Source organism: Protomyctophum bolini, assembly GCF_963924005.1.
Source record: "Protomyctophum bolini genome assembly, chromosome: 9".
NCBI lineage: Eukaryota > Metazoa > Chordata > Actinopteri > Myctophiformes > Myctophidae > Protomyctophum > Protomyctophum bolini.
The window spans coordinates 7,497,873-7,514,348 of record NC_137870.1 but is presented as its reverse complement, the minus strand read 5'-3'; the positions used below and the strand labels follow the sequence as shown (position 1 = coordinate 7,514,348).

At 45.9% G+C, this 16,476-nt stretch overlaps 1 protein-coding gene across 1 annotated transcript in view; it reads right to left on the bottom strand.

Moving 5' to 3' along the window:
* Positions 1-691: 691 nt before the first annotated feature.
* bmp16 (bone morphogenetic protein 16) overlaps positions 692-16,476 on the bottom strand; it is an 18,344-nt gene continuing 2,559 nt past the window's right edge. The window contains exons 3-4 of the mRNA XM_080772826.1: positions 5,705-6,120; positions 692-4,144 (exon numbers count right to left, since the gene is read on the bottom strand). Coding sequence (XP_080628952.1) covers positions 3,036-4,144; positions 5,705-6,113 — 1,518 coding nt within the window. The 5' untranslated portion in view covers positions 6,114-6,120 and the 3' untranslated portion in view covers positions 692-3,035. The remainder of the gene's footprint in view (positions 4,145-5,704; positions 6,121-16,476) is intronic.

Here is a 16,476-nt window from a genome sequence, read left to right as displayed (position 1 = left end):
GACCCACGGGTTGAGAACCCCTGGTTTAGAGGGACAAAGCAACACTGAAAAACAATTACTCTGAATATTTAGCTCGGAAGAGAGAAAACACTTGCAAAGCCCCTGTTCTGAAAGGCACTCTATAGTCCCGTTTTTTAGCATTAGTCTTTAAAGACATGCAGATATGCTATACAACTAGTCTCGCGTTGCCAGACAACTATTCCCCAATCTCCGAATGTTACATAGAGTCTGGAACTACAGCTCCAGAATGTTATATAGAGTCTGGAACTACAGCTCCAGAATGTTATATAGAGTCTGGAACTACAGCTCCTGAATGTTATATAGAGTCTGGAACTACACCTCCAGAATGTTACATAGAGTCTGGAACTACACCTCCAGAATGTTATATAGAGTCTGAAACTACACCTCCAGAATGTTATATAGAGTCTGGAACTACAGCTCCAGAATGTTATATAGAGTCTGGAACTACACCTCCAGAATGTTATATAGAGTCTGAAACTACACCTCCAGAACGTTATATAGAGTCTGGAACTACAGCTCCAGAATGTTATATAGAGTCTGGAACTACAGCTCCAGAAATCTGAGTAAGGAAGCTGCTATTTCCGTTCACGAATATATATATATATATATATATATATATATATATATATATATATATATATATATATATATATATATATATTTCCTTTTCTGCTAAACAACAAGCTTATATATGCTTAGATGTTTTCTATTTATATTAGGATAAATTAGCGTGACCGTAAAGATGAAACGGAAGTGAGGAGGAGGCTCCACTTTATATTGCTTTATATTTTACTCATGGCAGCTCTTCCGTTGCTCCAGACTGTATGACGGAAGCATTTATATTTTACTCATGACAGCTCTTCCGTCGCTCCAGACTGTATGACGGAAGCATTTATATTTTACTCATGACAGCTCTTCCGTTGCTCCAGACTGTGTGACGGAAGCATTTGGAAATTGCGAGAGGCAACAGTCTGGCAACGCGAGACTAGGCTACAACTAGCAAAGACACCTGCTGCTACATATGGTTCAGTAGACTATACAATACATTGAGCTTCAATGTTGACGTATTAGTTGAGCTTATAAAGGCGACACCACTTAACTCTGTTATCATGTATTGTACATCAAAATATGTGAATGACAGCATAGACATTTTGAAGTAACAATGGCTGTTAATTCAACACACACACACACACACACACACACACACACACACACACACACACACACACACACACACACACACACACACACACAGAGAGAGACACCATATACAGTATACAGATGTAGCGCCACCATAATCTACTGTACCAAAGCAATTGACCATATTTACACAGTGGCAATTTTGCTCTTACATCACCCACAGGCTGGGAAATCCAGTTATAAGTACAGTACAGTATCTATGGTAATGTCAGTATGGGTTTCCCAGCCTTAGTGTATAGTCTCGGAGACCACAGGCGTTTTAGTGTGAGGTATAAGCGCTAAATGGCCACTGTGGACATACAGTAGTATATGGTATGGACTATTACAGGCATCAGGTTTACAGGTTGACCATTTTGAAGAGTGCGCATATCTTAAATATTCTCAAGATTAAATACACCGTATGGTTGCTATTTAAATACACAACGTGTCATTTAAGTTAGATTTATGGAATTATGTTTAATGATAACACAACTATCACTTGGACTTTCTTCATCTCAGTAAAAGAAATGTACAGGAGAGAGAGAAAAAAAAAAAGACTCTTTAAATAATCATGATAATAGTACATTCAAATAATAGCATAATAGTTCCTCTGTATTATCGTTGTGGTTTTAAATACACTGTGATGCGGGTGCATTTCAGTACAGTTGTCAATCTCTGTTGCTTTTTGACTGGATAATTCACCCCTTGTCCCTACAGGTTGAAACATGAAATATAACAACACTCATAAACCTCCGCTACCGTGTCAGTGAGCATCAGCACAATAAGGGTCTTTCTCGGTGCCCCACCCCACCTCTCCCATTGTTTATATTGTGTGGGGCAGAACACATCCATCAAAGCAGGTGTTCAGACACAGGGCAAGTGTCTTGAATGCAGCCCAGTAAGGGCAAATGTCGACCCCGCCCGGCCCGCTCACCTCCTCCTGGTGCTGCGGCCATCTTGGGTCTTAAACACAATATAAACAATGGGAGAGGGGTGGAGCTGAGAAAGGCCCTGAGCGTATAAGTCAATGAGTAAACGTTTAAATGCTGTCCATATTGCATTATTGGCGCACGCTGACTATCGTCTTAGACCAGTCCAGACCAATCCATGCCAGTTCTCTCTTCAGCAGTCATGTGCGCAGGTGTCTGTCTGTCCGTCAGTTTAATGACTGCACGTGTCTATCAGAATCATTTGAGAGGATGAAATGGGTAACAAAGCCACACACACACACACATACACAGGCTGTTGCTGTTAGAGAGGTCCTTATAGTCAGGCTGTTAGAGAGGTCCTTATAGTCAGGCTGTTAGAGAGGTCCTCATAGGCAACACTGGAAAAGCAAGCTGTGGTTTGATGGTCGCAGACCCCCACGTCGTCAGTGCAGTGGGTCCAAACGCTAAATAAATTCCTGGGGGTTCACGGACCGTCTTTCCCTATATAGCCTCTCTGGTGCATGAGCCCATCAAGCTCAATTTGTACACCTTTGGGGGTTGAATTAACACTCCAGATTTTACTTAATGAGTTTTTTTTTATCTCCCCGTTCTCTTCATGTCATGTAGTATCTTGTGTCTCTGTGTTTCTCACAGTTTCTCTTTCTATTTCTTAATCTGCCTTAAACTTCCTTCACTCTCTCCGTCCCTGTGGTTTCATCATGTTTATAACCAAGTGTTCCCTTGCAGGTGCCTGAGGTCACCACCAGCTTCCTCCTCCCTCTGTTCTATAGCCTTTTATCAATATATACTTTACAGTTGTCCATGCTACGATATGCTGTTCCCTTTAGGCTACTAGTCCACTCTGTCTCTCTCTCTCTCTCTCTCTCTCTCTCTCTCTCTCTCTAGTTACCGGCAGCCGCAGCCCTCCACCACCATGTCCTGGTAGTTCTTGAGCACCACCCTGTCCTGGGGGTCCAGGTAGAGCAGGGCGATGGGGCTGAGGGAGGTGGGCACGCAGCAGGCCCGCGGCACGGCGCCGTTGACCGAGTTCACCAGCGTCTGCACCATGGCGTGGCTGGACGAGTTCATGTGGTCGGCCAGCGGGAAGCGGCACTCGCCCAGGCAGAAGAAGGCGTCGTAGCCGCTGGGCGCGATGATCCACTTGTGCCAGCCCACGTCGTTGAAGTCCACGTAGAGGGGGTGGCGGCGGCAGCGCGCGCGCGACAAGCGCTTCAACTTTGCCGCGCGGCCGCCGTTCCGCTTCACTCTGCCCCGGTCGCTCCAGCCCACCCCTCCTCCTCCTCCTCCCCCGGCGCCTCCTCCTCCCCAGGCCGGTCCCGGATAACCCCGCTTAGTGGCGTCCCCCCTCCCCCCGTCATCCTGGCCTCTGCTGCGGCCCTTCTTGCTGCTCCTGGCCCTGTCTTTGGAGTCCTTCCTCCCCCGGGCCCTCTGCCCGGAGCCGGGGGTCCTCCTGCCGTGTGTAGCCAGAGGCTCTCCGCGCCCGTCGTGACTATACGTCACCAGCAGGGGTCTCTCTCGGGCCCAGCTGTGCTCGTCCTGACCGGAGGACCTGCGCACCCTGAAGTGACCTTCTCTGCTCTGCCTCCCTCCCTCCTCCTCCTCCTCCTCCTCCCGTTCCCGTTCCTGTCCCGCCACATCGGAGGAGAGCCCCGGGTCACGGAGCTGCGTGGCGTTGGGCTCCGGGCTGAGTTCCAACAGGAAGTCCAGGCCGCCGGTCGCCGTGAGGGCCTTGCGAAGGAGACCGGCGCCGAGGCTAAACGCTTCCCAGGGAGAAGTGGTCTCAGAGGTGAGTAACCTGGTCTCCAACAGGGTGGGTTTAGGGTCCCCGTGCTCCACGAACAGGCTGAGTCTGTGGGACGGCAGGGCGGGGATCAGGGAGCGGAGGAGCCGGAGCTCGGCGGAGAGCAGCCTCTCGTCCTGCGGGATTGAGGAGACGTTGAAGAAGATGCGAACCCTTCTGTGGTCCTCTGCTAAGGGCCTCGCTGTGACGGCATCTGGGAGAGAAGAGAAAGAAGGAGTTGAAATTGAATTAAACATGGTAAAATGAAACCAATTACCGTATTGTGCCGAATATATGAGACGACTCTTGATTATAAGATGACCCCCGGTTAGCTCAACCGTCTGGGCACCTAGAGACTGCTGAGCCAGCCTGATGGCGTGCCGTGGGTTCGACTCCCGATCCCAACGGCCTTTGCCATGTGTCTTCCCCCCGTCTCTCTCCCCATGTCATGTTAGATTACTTTCAACATATCAATAAAGGCCCCAATTTATTAGCCCTTCATAAGTCCCTCCCCAAACCATACTTGTCCAATATAGGCACGTTAGCAGCGAAGAAAGCTTGACCTGCATAGCAACCGTTGCTAAACTATTTGGATTGGCATTGGACAATCGCTTTTTGGGGTGGGATTTAGTGCAGGGCTAATTATAATACAACCACGTTTTTCACACACGAATGCACACACACACACACACACATACACACACACACACACACACACACACACACACACACACACACACACACACACACACACACACGTGCGCGCACAATTTCTTATGTAATTGTTCTTCAATGATCTCCAAAATGTAGGGATTATTTCCAAACATCATCTAATGCTATGCCCTATATATAAATATGATCCTGTCAAACAACAACCCTTCAATATCAGACAGATATTGAGCGGTTATAGATAAGCTCCCAGCACACCCACACAACACAGAACAGGGTTTTATAGTGCCTCAGTGTTGTGGCATAACCGTCTTATCAAACAGGGAGAGAGATGGGCCCCCTGCTTCGTCTTGTGTTGTCATAATAACAGACATCTGTTTGTCTGTCATAAACTGGAGTACTGTACGTCACCACCTCTGATAAGAGACTGCAATTGAATGTGCAGATACTGTGGACGCTTTTCCTTGACCAACATGAACAATGGATAGCTATTCTATGGCCTTGTCATAATAGGCAAAGATTTGGCAAAAAAAGGGGAAAAAAATAATTATCGATGCGGGCTATTAGAGAATAGGGAAGCTATGGTATAGGTAAAAAGGGTAGGGACCAAGTATAGACCCTGGGGGGACACCAGTCAACAAAGAATATCACTATGGTTTAAGTCATTGGTTCCCAACCTTTTAATATTGAAGTATACCAAGTATATATTTGGCTCTCCATGAAGTACCACCTGACCATAATAACTGATGCTTTTTGTTCCATTCCTAAGCCAACAATGCTGCTGCTCTGACAAAACTCTGTCTGATCACTAATCAGCACAATCTAATCTAATGTGATTAATCCGTTCTCATATCTGCTATTAATTAACGGATAGGTGTGCCTTCAGCCCGTCATGCAATAAAATGCTGGAGAGACATGGAGACAAAGATCGTCGGGATTGGGACTCGAACCCGCGACACACTGCCAGGCTGGACTATACTAGACCGGGTGCCCGGACCGCTCGGCTGGCCCAGGTCTTTAACACCTGTTTTAACCGTACACTACGTTTTCAGTAAAAAAAAAAACACAAAAAGGTGAGTACATTTTCCCAGCATGCACTGCTCACCGGTGTGGTGGAAGCTGCGCACGGTGTTGGCCTGCCGGACGTGCTGGCTGGGGAAGCTGAAGGACGGGTCTCCCAGCAGGTGGTACTGCTGCTGGTGGAAGCGGTACAGGTCCAGTAGGTACTGGGGCGCCCCGGGCGCGCCGGGCCGCGGCTCCGGCCGCGCCTGCAGCCCCAGCCGACTCAGCAGGAGGCTCTGGATGGCCTGAGCCAGACTGGGCTGCACCGCGGCCTGCAGGGTGGGGTGGTCTCCGCCACGGGCCGCGGCGGGGGAGGAGGAGGAGGAGGAGGAGGGCGGAGACGCCCCGCCGCGGTGGGCCGGCTCCTCGCTGGCGTCTTCGCCCCCTCGGCGGCCGGACGAGGCTTGAGGTAGCAGCAGGACCATGAGGAGCAGGAGGTTAGCAGGGAACATGGTGGATCTGCACGGGGGGGAGAGACACATGAAGACACATGAAGACAAATGCATTGAGGCTAGTTATATTATGAGACATTCTGCGAAATAAGTATACTTTCTACTTTTAGTATACTTTTGATGTAAAAGTACATTTTGATGCCAATACTTTTTGTACTTCCAGACTTTGACTTGTAACGGACTACGGAGTATAGTTCTACATTGCCGTATTGATTGTAAAAACAATTGAGTACTTTCCCCAGCCCTGGAGGTGAGGCGAGGCGAGATAGAGATAGATAGACGTGAGACACAGATTGATCACAGAAGCAATCCATATATCAGGGAACGGCACAAAGTGAGCTTTGAACTGCGTGGGGAGTTTGCCCTAGCTCCTGAAAGTGAGCCTATTTTTTTAATTTATTTGTTTTTCTGCGTTTTACAAGAGTTTTAATAGGAAGTGCGTGAATCAACCTTTGACATTATGACACATAATATAGGGAATTGGAGGACACTTGAGCAGCAGAAATCTGCTAAACAGATAAATCCCTCGCAGAAGGAAGGCCCTGTATATCATGGTTACATCCTCTATACTTCCTGTGCACACCAGTTTCTCATCAGCCTCGTAGCGTAGCGTAGCATGTGTTCAACAAATCTACCCGCTCTACATATCCATAAGTTGTTGGCTAGCTAGTTACACACGAGGCTGTGGAGACTAGATACTCTGTTTTCTTCTTGTTAATTTATGGTTGGTCAAGTTGTCCCAAGGCCTATATATATCTCGCACCAAAGGACAGGAGTGATTAAACATCCCGTAGCTATCTAAATTCACACTGACACTGACATTGTGTGTGTGTGTGTGTGTGTGTGCGCGTGCATGCGTGCGTGCGTGCGTTATAAAGAAGATCAGTTGAAGGAGAGAGTCCATTTGATTTAAGTTCACAGTGCTATGTGTTAAAGGCATTTAGTGTTAGCCAACGCGTGTTTGTCTCCACGAGGGTTACAGAGTTATAGAGACTTGTCCAGATGATGGATGACCAGATTCTCCCGCTAATCCCTTCCCTCTCTTCCAGGCAGCTCAACCCCAGGATTCACTCAACCAATGAAAGACATCGAGGTCATAACTCATGTCAGATATCACATCCAAATCATTTTCTTTCTTCTTCTTCTTCAAAACAAAAACAAAGGCTGCAATCCTTGAATAAAATGAATAAAACAAGTTATTATAAGAATAAATAAATGAATAAAACAAGTTATTTTTTAAGCAATCATGCTTGATCGGTAGCAAGTACTCAATACTGCTAGGTAAGTATACGTGTGTTTTTCCGACAGGCCAAAACTCAACCCTAAACCGTGTGAGGGTTCGTTTGTTTTTGTTGCAACTTATTGTTTTTATTGCCATTGTCACGTACAACATACAGTAGCATCATTATACAGTATAGGTTCTCAATACAAAATTCACATTGTCTCCCCGAAGAGACAGCAGCAACATCAAAAGTAAAACATTTTCAAATAAAATAAATAATAAAATAAAGAAATATAAACATGAAAGACAACATCTGAGTGAGTCAACAAACGTGAAATAAGAAAGACAAGAAAATGAAAGCGGGGAAGAGGGAGGGCGATCCATCAATCAAAGACAATGATAAATAGTAGATGCGAATTACAGAACGTGCCAGCATATATACATTTTTGTACAGACACTGTTGCACAAGGCGCATCTACCCACATATTGCACATATCATAGACTCATATATCACATATTAAACATTCATAATCTCTTTGTAGAAATACATCGTGGTAAATGTTAAATCTCAAAGGGCGGCCATTCCTTAATGAATTGCTCATTTTTTGTAGCCTCACCAAATAATTAATTTCTTCCATGTCTCTAATTCCTTATTATTGTTCATGTTTTCCGAGCCAATGTATTGTGATAGTCTTCTTGGCCGCTGTTAACACAATCAGCGCCCGGATTTCTTTCAAAATAACAGCTCGGGGTGCTGCGCAGATACTGTAGGTCCCCCCCCCCCCCCCCCCCTTCCGTTCCGGGCAAAAACCGGGGAGATATATTTTTGCTTGCTTACCGTAACCTCGTTATCGTTACGATAAAGTCGCTGAATAATCCCTCGCGTTCATATTTTGAACAAGAGGCAGGTCAGAAGTCAGAAATCAAGAGCTTAGTATGTACAGTATATCCATCTGGTCAAAACCATGGAGAGATCCCTAGATTAGGAGATACGAGGGATTCTTTCTGAGACGTATACACGGAAGTGAAGGAGAGGCCAACTCCAAAAAAAAAAGAAACAAATTCAGAATATTTTGTGTACACGTTTGGGTCTCGGGAAAGTTTTGCCCTCCCTTGAGCACATATACGCTGCAGAGCCGGAAAGGGCGTCTATACGTTTATATGTCTATGGACCAGCTCATGAACAAACACTACTTGTGAATGACTGAGACCTTTTGCAAAGTAACACATTATTGTCTGCTGTGTTGCTTTTCGATGTAAGTATACATTGTGTCATTTTATAGAGGTATGGTATGTAAAGAGCCACCTTTCTGAACGTACCAAGTATCGTGAGACTTCTGTCTGTCGGTCAAATCTCGCGATACCTCCGAGCCAGAAACGATCCCTGCTGCAGTTTAGATCCTCAAATAAAATGATATACTGTGCACTCTGTGCACATCGAAAAGCAAGTGATTAGAAAACAACCTGTGATATGTCTTATTTTATATTCCTGAACCGATTATTATGCAGACAATGGTCTCAATTGTTCATAAATAATGTTTGTTATGAGCTGGTCCAGCCGGCTCCATTCACTGCCATGTATTGAACTTCCGGAGTGAGTTGGGCTCCCATGAAAGTGTCCATGAAAGTGTCGTGTCTATTTTATTGTCTCTGTGTTTTTGTTATGTATTTTTGATTGTTGATTTCTGTTCATTCATTATTTGATGACAAAAAAGAAAAGAAAAAAGAAGCGCCTGGCCCCATGAAGTGAACAGAGTTGTCGTGACTCAGTTGTCTTACTCTATGGCTCTTCTCCAAATCAACTCACAAAGCGCCGTCGCGCCTGCCCGTGCGAACGCACCCTAATTCATACTTTGACGATGAACAGCTGCACCGCGCGCGTCAAAAACGCTGAGGCATTACGGCCGTTTAGTCACTGACCGCCCAGCAGTAGCTCCTTCTAATTGACTCTGACCTAAGGGGGGGGGGGGGGGATGGGGGGGTCAGCTTACCTCCCTGGCTGTACGGGAACAGCCCCACAGCCAGTTGAGTCACAGTGGTTACCGTCCCGCCCCGTCCCGCCCCGGACCGGTCCTCTGTTAATGATTGAGCCAGTAATTATAAACTGTAGCACACGGTTGGTGACCCTCCTGACCTGTGAGTGGAGCTGCGAGGTGTGAAAGGGCAGGAGATCAAACTGACCCGAGTTTTAGAGTTCAGTCCGAGAGGCAAGAGGTCCATAGTTATATCGTTTCCGAAGTTGAAAACAGCCGGAGAAAGATACAAAAAAATCACACAAAGTGAGTGAGGCTGCCTTTAGGGGGGGGGGGGGGGGGGGGCACGACGCACAAAGTCCATAGACTTGGCTGCCACATGACGTCACGTCACATGGGGGGAGGGAGGATACTTATTTGGGGTAAAATGAAGCAGTGTCCAGGATACATTTTAGAATAGAAGTCATTATCCTTTTCCTAAATTAAAGTACAACTATTTCTCATCTGTCATGCAGGATATATATATATAAGGGCTATAGTGTACAATGGTCTCTTTCTTTCTCCATATGCATGCATCTTGGTATCTCTCTCTTCCTCCCCCGTATCTCTTTATCTCATCTATATATACGGGGCAGGCAATCGATTATGTCTTCTGCAGTGAGATAGCAGAGCCGTTTATGGCCCAACGGACACTTAATGGCACCGTAATGACTGATAATGTTATACCGCAGTGTCAGAAAAGTGGTTTAAAACCAGGTCACAGGTGTTTGGGCGCGAGCGCGAGTGTGTGTGTGCGTGCGTGCGTGTGTGTGCGTGTTCATGTATAGCACACACACAGTTCAAAGTGTAACCCTGGGAAAATAGTAAACTATAAAGCCATTGGTAGCGTGGGACGCTGCTGTTAACTATCTGTTCGTTACTCTCGGGGAGCCACACCCAGGGCTGTTTCACCTGAGGCAACACCACGGAGAGCACAATTACAGATTAGACCTGTCCCCATTGTGGAGGCTCGTAAAGCACATACAAGGACAACAGCCTCTCTCTCTCTCTCTCTCTCTCCCCTCTCTCTCTCCTCTCTCGCTCTCTCTCGCTCTCTCAACCAAACGGAACTCCTCCACCCCATGTGACTTTGAGGTTCAAAGGTTCAACAGTCATATAGGGGAGTCTGCCGTTTTTTTTAGTGTGATATGAGAGCAACCAAGCAAGCACACATGGGAAAAGAAGTGTGGACAGAAAGAAAGAAAGAAAGAAAGAAAGAAAGAAAGAAAGAGGCCTCGGAACAGAGAGAGGGGGAAAGAGAGAGAGAGAGAGGGGGACAGAGAGAGAGAGAGAGAGAGAGAGAGAGAGAGAGAGAGAGATGGCATAAACAGGATGCTGTAACCTATCGTTTGTGATCCCTCTCTCAGGGTGTTTGTTGTGTGACATCATGAGTCTCCTGCACTTCAAACGAGGCAGAGCTGATCGTCACATGTGTGTCATCTGCAGAACTGACTCCCACGTACACACTGTCTCTTCAGTCTTCATCCCATTCGTCGCGCAACGCCTGATTTATCCTCTAAAATAAATTAAGACAATTTTTGTAACCCGTTTTTTTTCCACCCAGTGTCAATTGTCTGATCTCAAGATAAGGTTTTGTTGAAGGAACCAAACACCTCTTCTAACCTGTGAGATACTGCCTTCAGGGTGCATGCTCCACGTCTATGGAATATCTGTCAAGACAAGCTGTATGCCCTCATGGTTTCATATAGGCTATTTTTAAAATAATTTTAACTGACCTCACACTGAGGTCAGTTAAATGAGATTTTGAGATAAATTAGATTTTGAGATTCTGGTTCTGATTCTGTTTTTGTATTATATCTTTTTGTACCGTGTGTCCATGTCATGTGTGTCAAATCATTGCTGTAAATGTTCTTGTTTGTATACAGGGCACCATTGACAAAAAAAAGAGACCCTGGTCTCAACTGGATCCGCCTGAAATAAAGGGTTCAATCAATCAATCAATCGATCAATCGATCAATCGATCAATCAATCAAATCAATGAAAAGTACCGGCCATCATTTCTTCACAAGGAAACTCTCTCAAAGATGAAAACAGGTTAAGTGTAAAAATGTGTCCATCTTAACCCATTCTGACCTGAGATCAGATTCATACGAGGTTTCCACTGGACACACACTGGTCTGATTAACCCCATTCTGACCTGAGATCAGATTCTAAAAATGTCAGTCGTTCTTCGAATTTTTCAAAAATAGCAGACCTACAAGCTCGTATCGCGCCACTCGGTGGCGCGATATGAGCTTGTAGATCTGCTATTTTTCAATAGTTAAAGCATAACATGATGCCAACACCAAAATGGGTGCCCGGTCAGAATGGGTTAACAATCATATAAATCCCACTCTAAAAGTATAGAGTTGGTTGCAGTCCCACCTCTGTACTGTAGATGAGACAGACATGCACCCAGATATGACAGCTGTAAATGAACACTGAGGAAGTTACTTTGTGGAGCCTATATACAGTACTCTGTCATAAATATTACTGATTTTAGAAAAGAATGTGAAAAATCTATCAAATTTCAATACAAATGTATGTATTGAATTACAGTAATTGAGAGCAATTATAGTTGCCTTCCAGGCCTGAAACATTCAACACTCAACAGAACGTTAGAGTCAACTAACGTGGACACTTAGAGCAAGTACAGCCCTTTGTGTGTGTGTGTGTGTGTGTGTGTGTGTGTGTGTGTGTGTGTGTGTGTGTGTGTGTGTGTGTGTGTGTGTGTGTGTGTGTGTGTGTGTGTGCGTGTCAATTAGAAAGAAGATGCCGAGCTCCCCTGCTGACAACTCCACTGAACTTCCATTTCTTAGAAGCTTAGCAAGTTGTTTATTTTACAATTTTACTTCCAAGTGTAGGCTATAAACTGAGCAGAGCAGCACTATGGAGGAGGAGGGAGTTGTCAAATTAAAACAGCTCTGCATCTTCCTTCTAATTGACCGGAGTTTACAGGTATCTATTTTTATATGGGAACTGAGACGAGGCTGTGGGGCTGCACAACATTCAGCTGGACATCGGGTGAAGATATCCGGACGAAGAGCAGTGGAAAAAGTCGACTCAAGTTTTAAAATGTAAGTTATCACCAGTAAAGAACCTAAACCAAGTCACTGCCTTTTGGAGCTTTATTGGGAACTTTCACTTTGTTAGCTGTCTGCCAAGTCATGCAGACTGTATAGTAGGCTAAGGGCAGAACAGTAAAAAGACTGACCAAGGCCTGAGAGAAAGGGTTAACTCAACATGCAGTGAGAGAGCTCTTGACAGTGTGTTGGCTTGAACTGAACTGACTCTGACCAAACTAATCACCTGTGTGTGTGTGTGTGTGTGTGTGTGTGTGTGTGTGTGTGTGTGTGTGTGTGTGTGTGTGCGTGCGTGTGCATGTGCCGTTTGCCTCTCTGTCTGTCTGTGGCGCATGTGCTCTCAGACAGTGCATCAGACTTGACCCCCTGCAGCCAGTAGAGCCAGTAGTGACCGTGTGGCTCATGGAGCCAGTAGTGACTGTGTGGTTGAACCCTCTGAACCAACAACACTAACTTCATCTCACTCTCTCCTCTCCTCTCCTCTCCTCTCCTCTAACCATATAGTAGTACCCCCCTATCCTTTCTTTTTCTCACATTTCAAATTCTCAGTTTCTCCATATTCTCATGTCGTTTTTTGTGTTTGTTCCATACTCAAATGTTCCCACTCTCTAGCCTATACCGCTCTCTCTCTCTCTCTCTCTCTCTCTCTCTCTAGCCTATAGCTATCTCTCTCTAAGCTTCTCCATTTATCAAAACATATTTTCCTTTCCATGCCCGTGTTTCCTACAATAATCTGTCTATATGTCTTCATGTCTCTCTCTCTCTCTCTCTCTCTCTCTCTCTCCCGTTAAGGCAGCAGGCCTATACTGTTTGACTGAATGGTGTTTTTGCGGAAGAGTGCGGCGGAGTGTCACCGCAGCGCGGCTGATTTATCCACCGCCGCTGTCTCCGCGCTACGCCTGGTCCCTCCACTTTCCCTTCCTGTTGTGCTTCCCGTGTTTCTTCTCTCTCTCCCTCTCCCTCTCTCTCTCTCTCTCCCCTTCCCTCCCCCCCATCTGGGCCCATTATTATTTTCTCTGCCCTGCATACAGTAGTACATGTTCTGGTGTTCTTTGAAAACACAGCATCCTCTCTCAGAACCGACGACAGGCACGCATATCTAATATCTGATACATACATGCACACGCACATACTCACGCACGCACACGCACACACACACACACACACACACACACACACACACACACACACACACACACACACACACACACACACACACACACACACACACACACACACACACACGGGGTGCATACTTAGTTTAGACTAGTCATTGGTTAGAGATAAGGTTGGTGAGGGGTGCGTTAAGACGACCGGAGTAAGGTTGGTGAGGGTTAGGGTTAGGGTGAGGGTTTGAGATAGGTTGTACGGCACCCCACACACGCACATGTACACACACACACACACACACACACACACACACACACACACACACACACACACACACACACACACACACACACACAGTCGCACATGCACACGTACGTATATACACACATTTGCCCAAGGTCAACACTGTTGTGTTATTGGACAAACATGATTTACCGTAGTCTATTTACAGTATGACGTTTACTACAATGACACGTTAATACTACAGGTTGCTACAGGAAAATCCTTACTTACTTACTTAAGTAAGTAAGTAAGTAAGTAATTAAACGGACCCGCATCATTGGCCTGGGATGTGCACACATAGACATCAAAGGGTCCTTCAGCCCCGGCCCTTTTACCTGTCTGTGAAACAACTGCCCTCTCCAGACCACGAAGGCAGCATTTACTACATGGTGGGCTGTGGCTCAGGAGGTAGAGCAGGTCGTCCAATGATCCATGGGTCAGCGGTTCGAATCCCGGCTCCTCCTCCTGTCTACATGTCGAAGTGTCCTTTAGGGCAAGACACTGAACCCCAAATGGCTCCCGATGTGCCGCATGGTTGGTATACCTTGCATGGCTTCTGCCGCAATCGTATGTATGAATGGGTGAATGTAATGTGTTAATATCATGTATTGTGAGGAAGAGTAAAATGGTAAAATGTTTGCAGAAGAATTGGGGATACAGACCTGCCACAGCCAGTGATGTGCATCTCACTGACTGAGACAAAATGGCTGTGCTTTATACTAGGGTGTGGTGATGATTGCTGATTGAAACTGGTGTGACTGAGTGAGTGAGTGATGAACTGTGAACTGATGCAGTACCTGTGACCATACAAATGCATGCATATACTGATGCATACAACCAGATACAAATACAGACATACAATAAACCTGGGTTACAACAATCTATGCAAAGCGCCTTGGATAAAGGCGCTATATAAATGCACCATTTACCATTAATGGTGAAAGAAATGCACATGCCCTCCTCTCTCCTTTCCATATACGCCATGCCGGAAGGAGCTTCCATCTCCTCCTGAAGTCTCCTGAACTTGAACACAGTATTTTGAACTTTGTTTAGAAATCCATGTCGTTGCACCTGCATCTCCACTACATAGTTAAAGAGTGCTGGCTGGGGTGCGCTCCGAAAATAGCTGATCTACAAGCTCTCAACGGGTTGAGAGCTTGTAGATGAAGAACTCCACTTTCTGAGGTGTGAAATCGTGAAGGACAATATCACAGGTATACGCTGCAGTCTGCCGGGTGTGACTCACTGTACGACGTATTGTATTTTACAACAGCATTGTTAATTGAGTCCACATGGAACAGTCATATAGCTAATGACTCTTTCTCGCAGAAACACGCACGCACGTATAAACGCATCGCACGCACGCACGCACGCAGGCCAATTACAGAGCATTATATAGCTTTAACACTGCACACACCTATATATGACACAGTCCATATACTGTACTGTGAATGCTCTCTCTAGACATGTAGGAGGAATGTTCACACAATGCCATGAGCATGAGGAACGTTTGCCAAGACGTACAGATGTGTGCACGGTGCAGCCAGCCATGAGCCAGCGAGCCAGTTATATGAATGTGAAACCATTTGGAAATGGATAAAGACCATTTACAGACAGTAGTGGGAATCGTGGGTCTAACACGTGCGTGCACACAGACTCTCTCTCTCTCTCTCTCTCCCCCAGACTCTCCCACTGAGGAGAACCTGGTGTCTTCATCTAGAGTTCAGAGAGCTGTCAATCCACCTCAACCATGGATGGATGAGTGGAGTCCAGTGAGCAGAAACAGCTGTCAACATGCATTAGTCTATACGGACCCCCCATTTAATGGCATTTCTATCTCTGGGACCCTCCATTTATGTTGTAAAATCAACCCGTAAGGGTCCATCTGGTTCCAAACTATATCATTTAGCTTCATGGGGACCCCCCTGGAACTCCCTCAAGGACCCCTGGGGGTCCCCGGACCCCACTTTGGGAACCACTGGTGCAAAGTAACTAAGTACAAACTACATTTAGTTATTAGTGTATGTTATGAAATATGGCCTCTGCTGCCTGACTCATGCAGTGACATATTGATAACCATGACATGACGACTGTCCACTGCTGTCTCAGAGAGACTGACTGTATACTATGTACAGTACACAATGATATGAGATGCATGCTCTGTTCCTTCTCATTCTGTTCTTATCTATTGTTTTCCATAATCTGCCATGGGGACGTCATAGATCCACTGTTCTCACTGTATACTGTATATTATGTAACGCCCGGGATTCGAACTCCGGCCTCCCGCATGATAGTCCGACATCTTAACCACTAGTCCAGAGGGAGAGATATTAGACTTTTGAGGCCATCAGGCAGAGGCTCTGCTACATATATTTCTCTGTGTATGTGTGTGTGTGTGTGTGTGTGTGTGTGTGTGTGTGTGTGTGTAATAAACTTCAGAAGACTGCATGTGTAATGCTTGGCTGTGTTCGGCGGGGTGCATATATGCTTAGTTTAGACTAGTCATTGGTTAGACATGGGTTAAGGTTAGGTTTAGGTGTGCTGCCCCGTGGGAGGTTAGGTTTATGGGTTGTCACAGGGCAAAGGCAGGAGCTTTTAGGACCCAATTGCGGACAGATAGGCACAGGCAGATGAGCTTCAATGCAAGGGTTTTA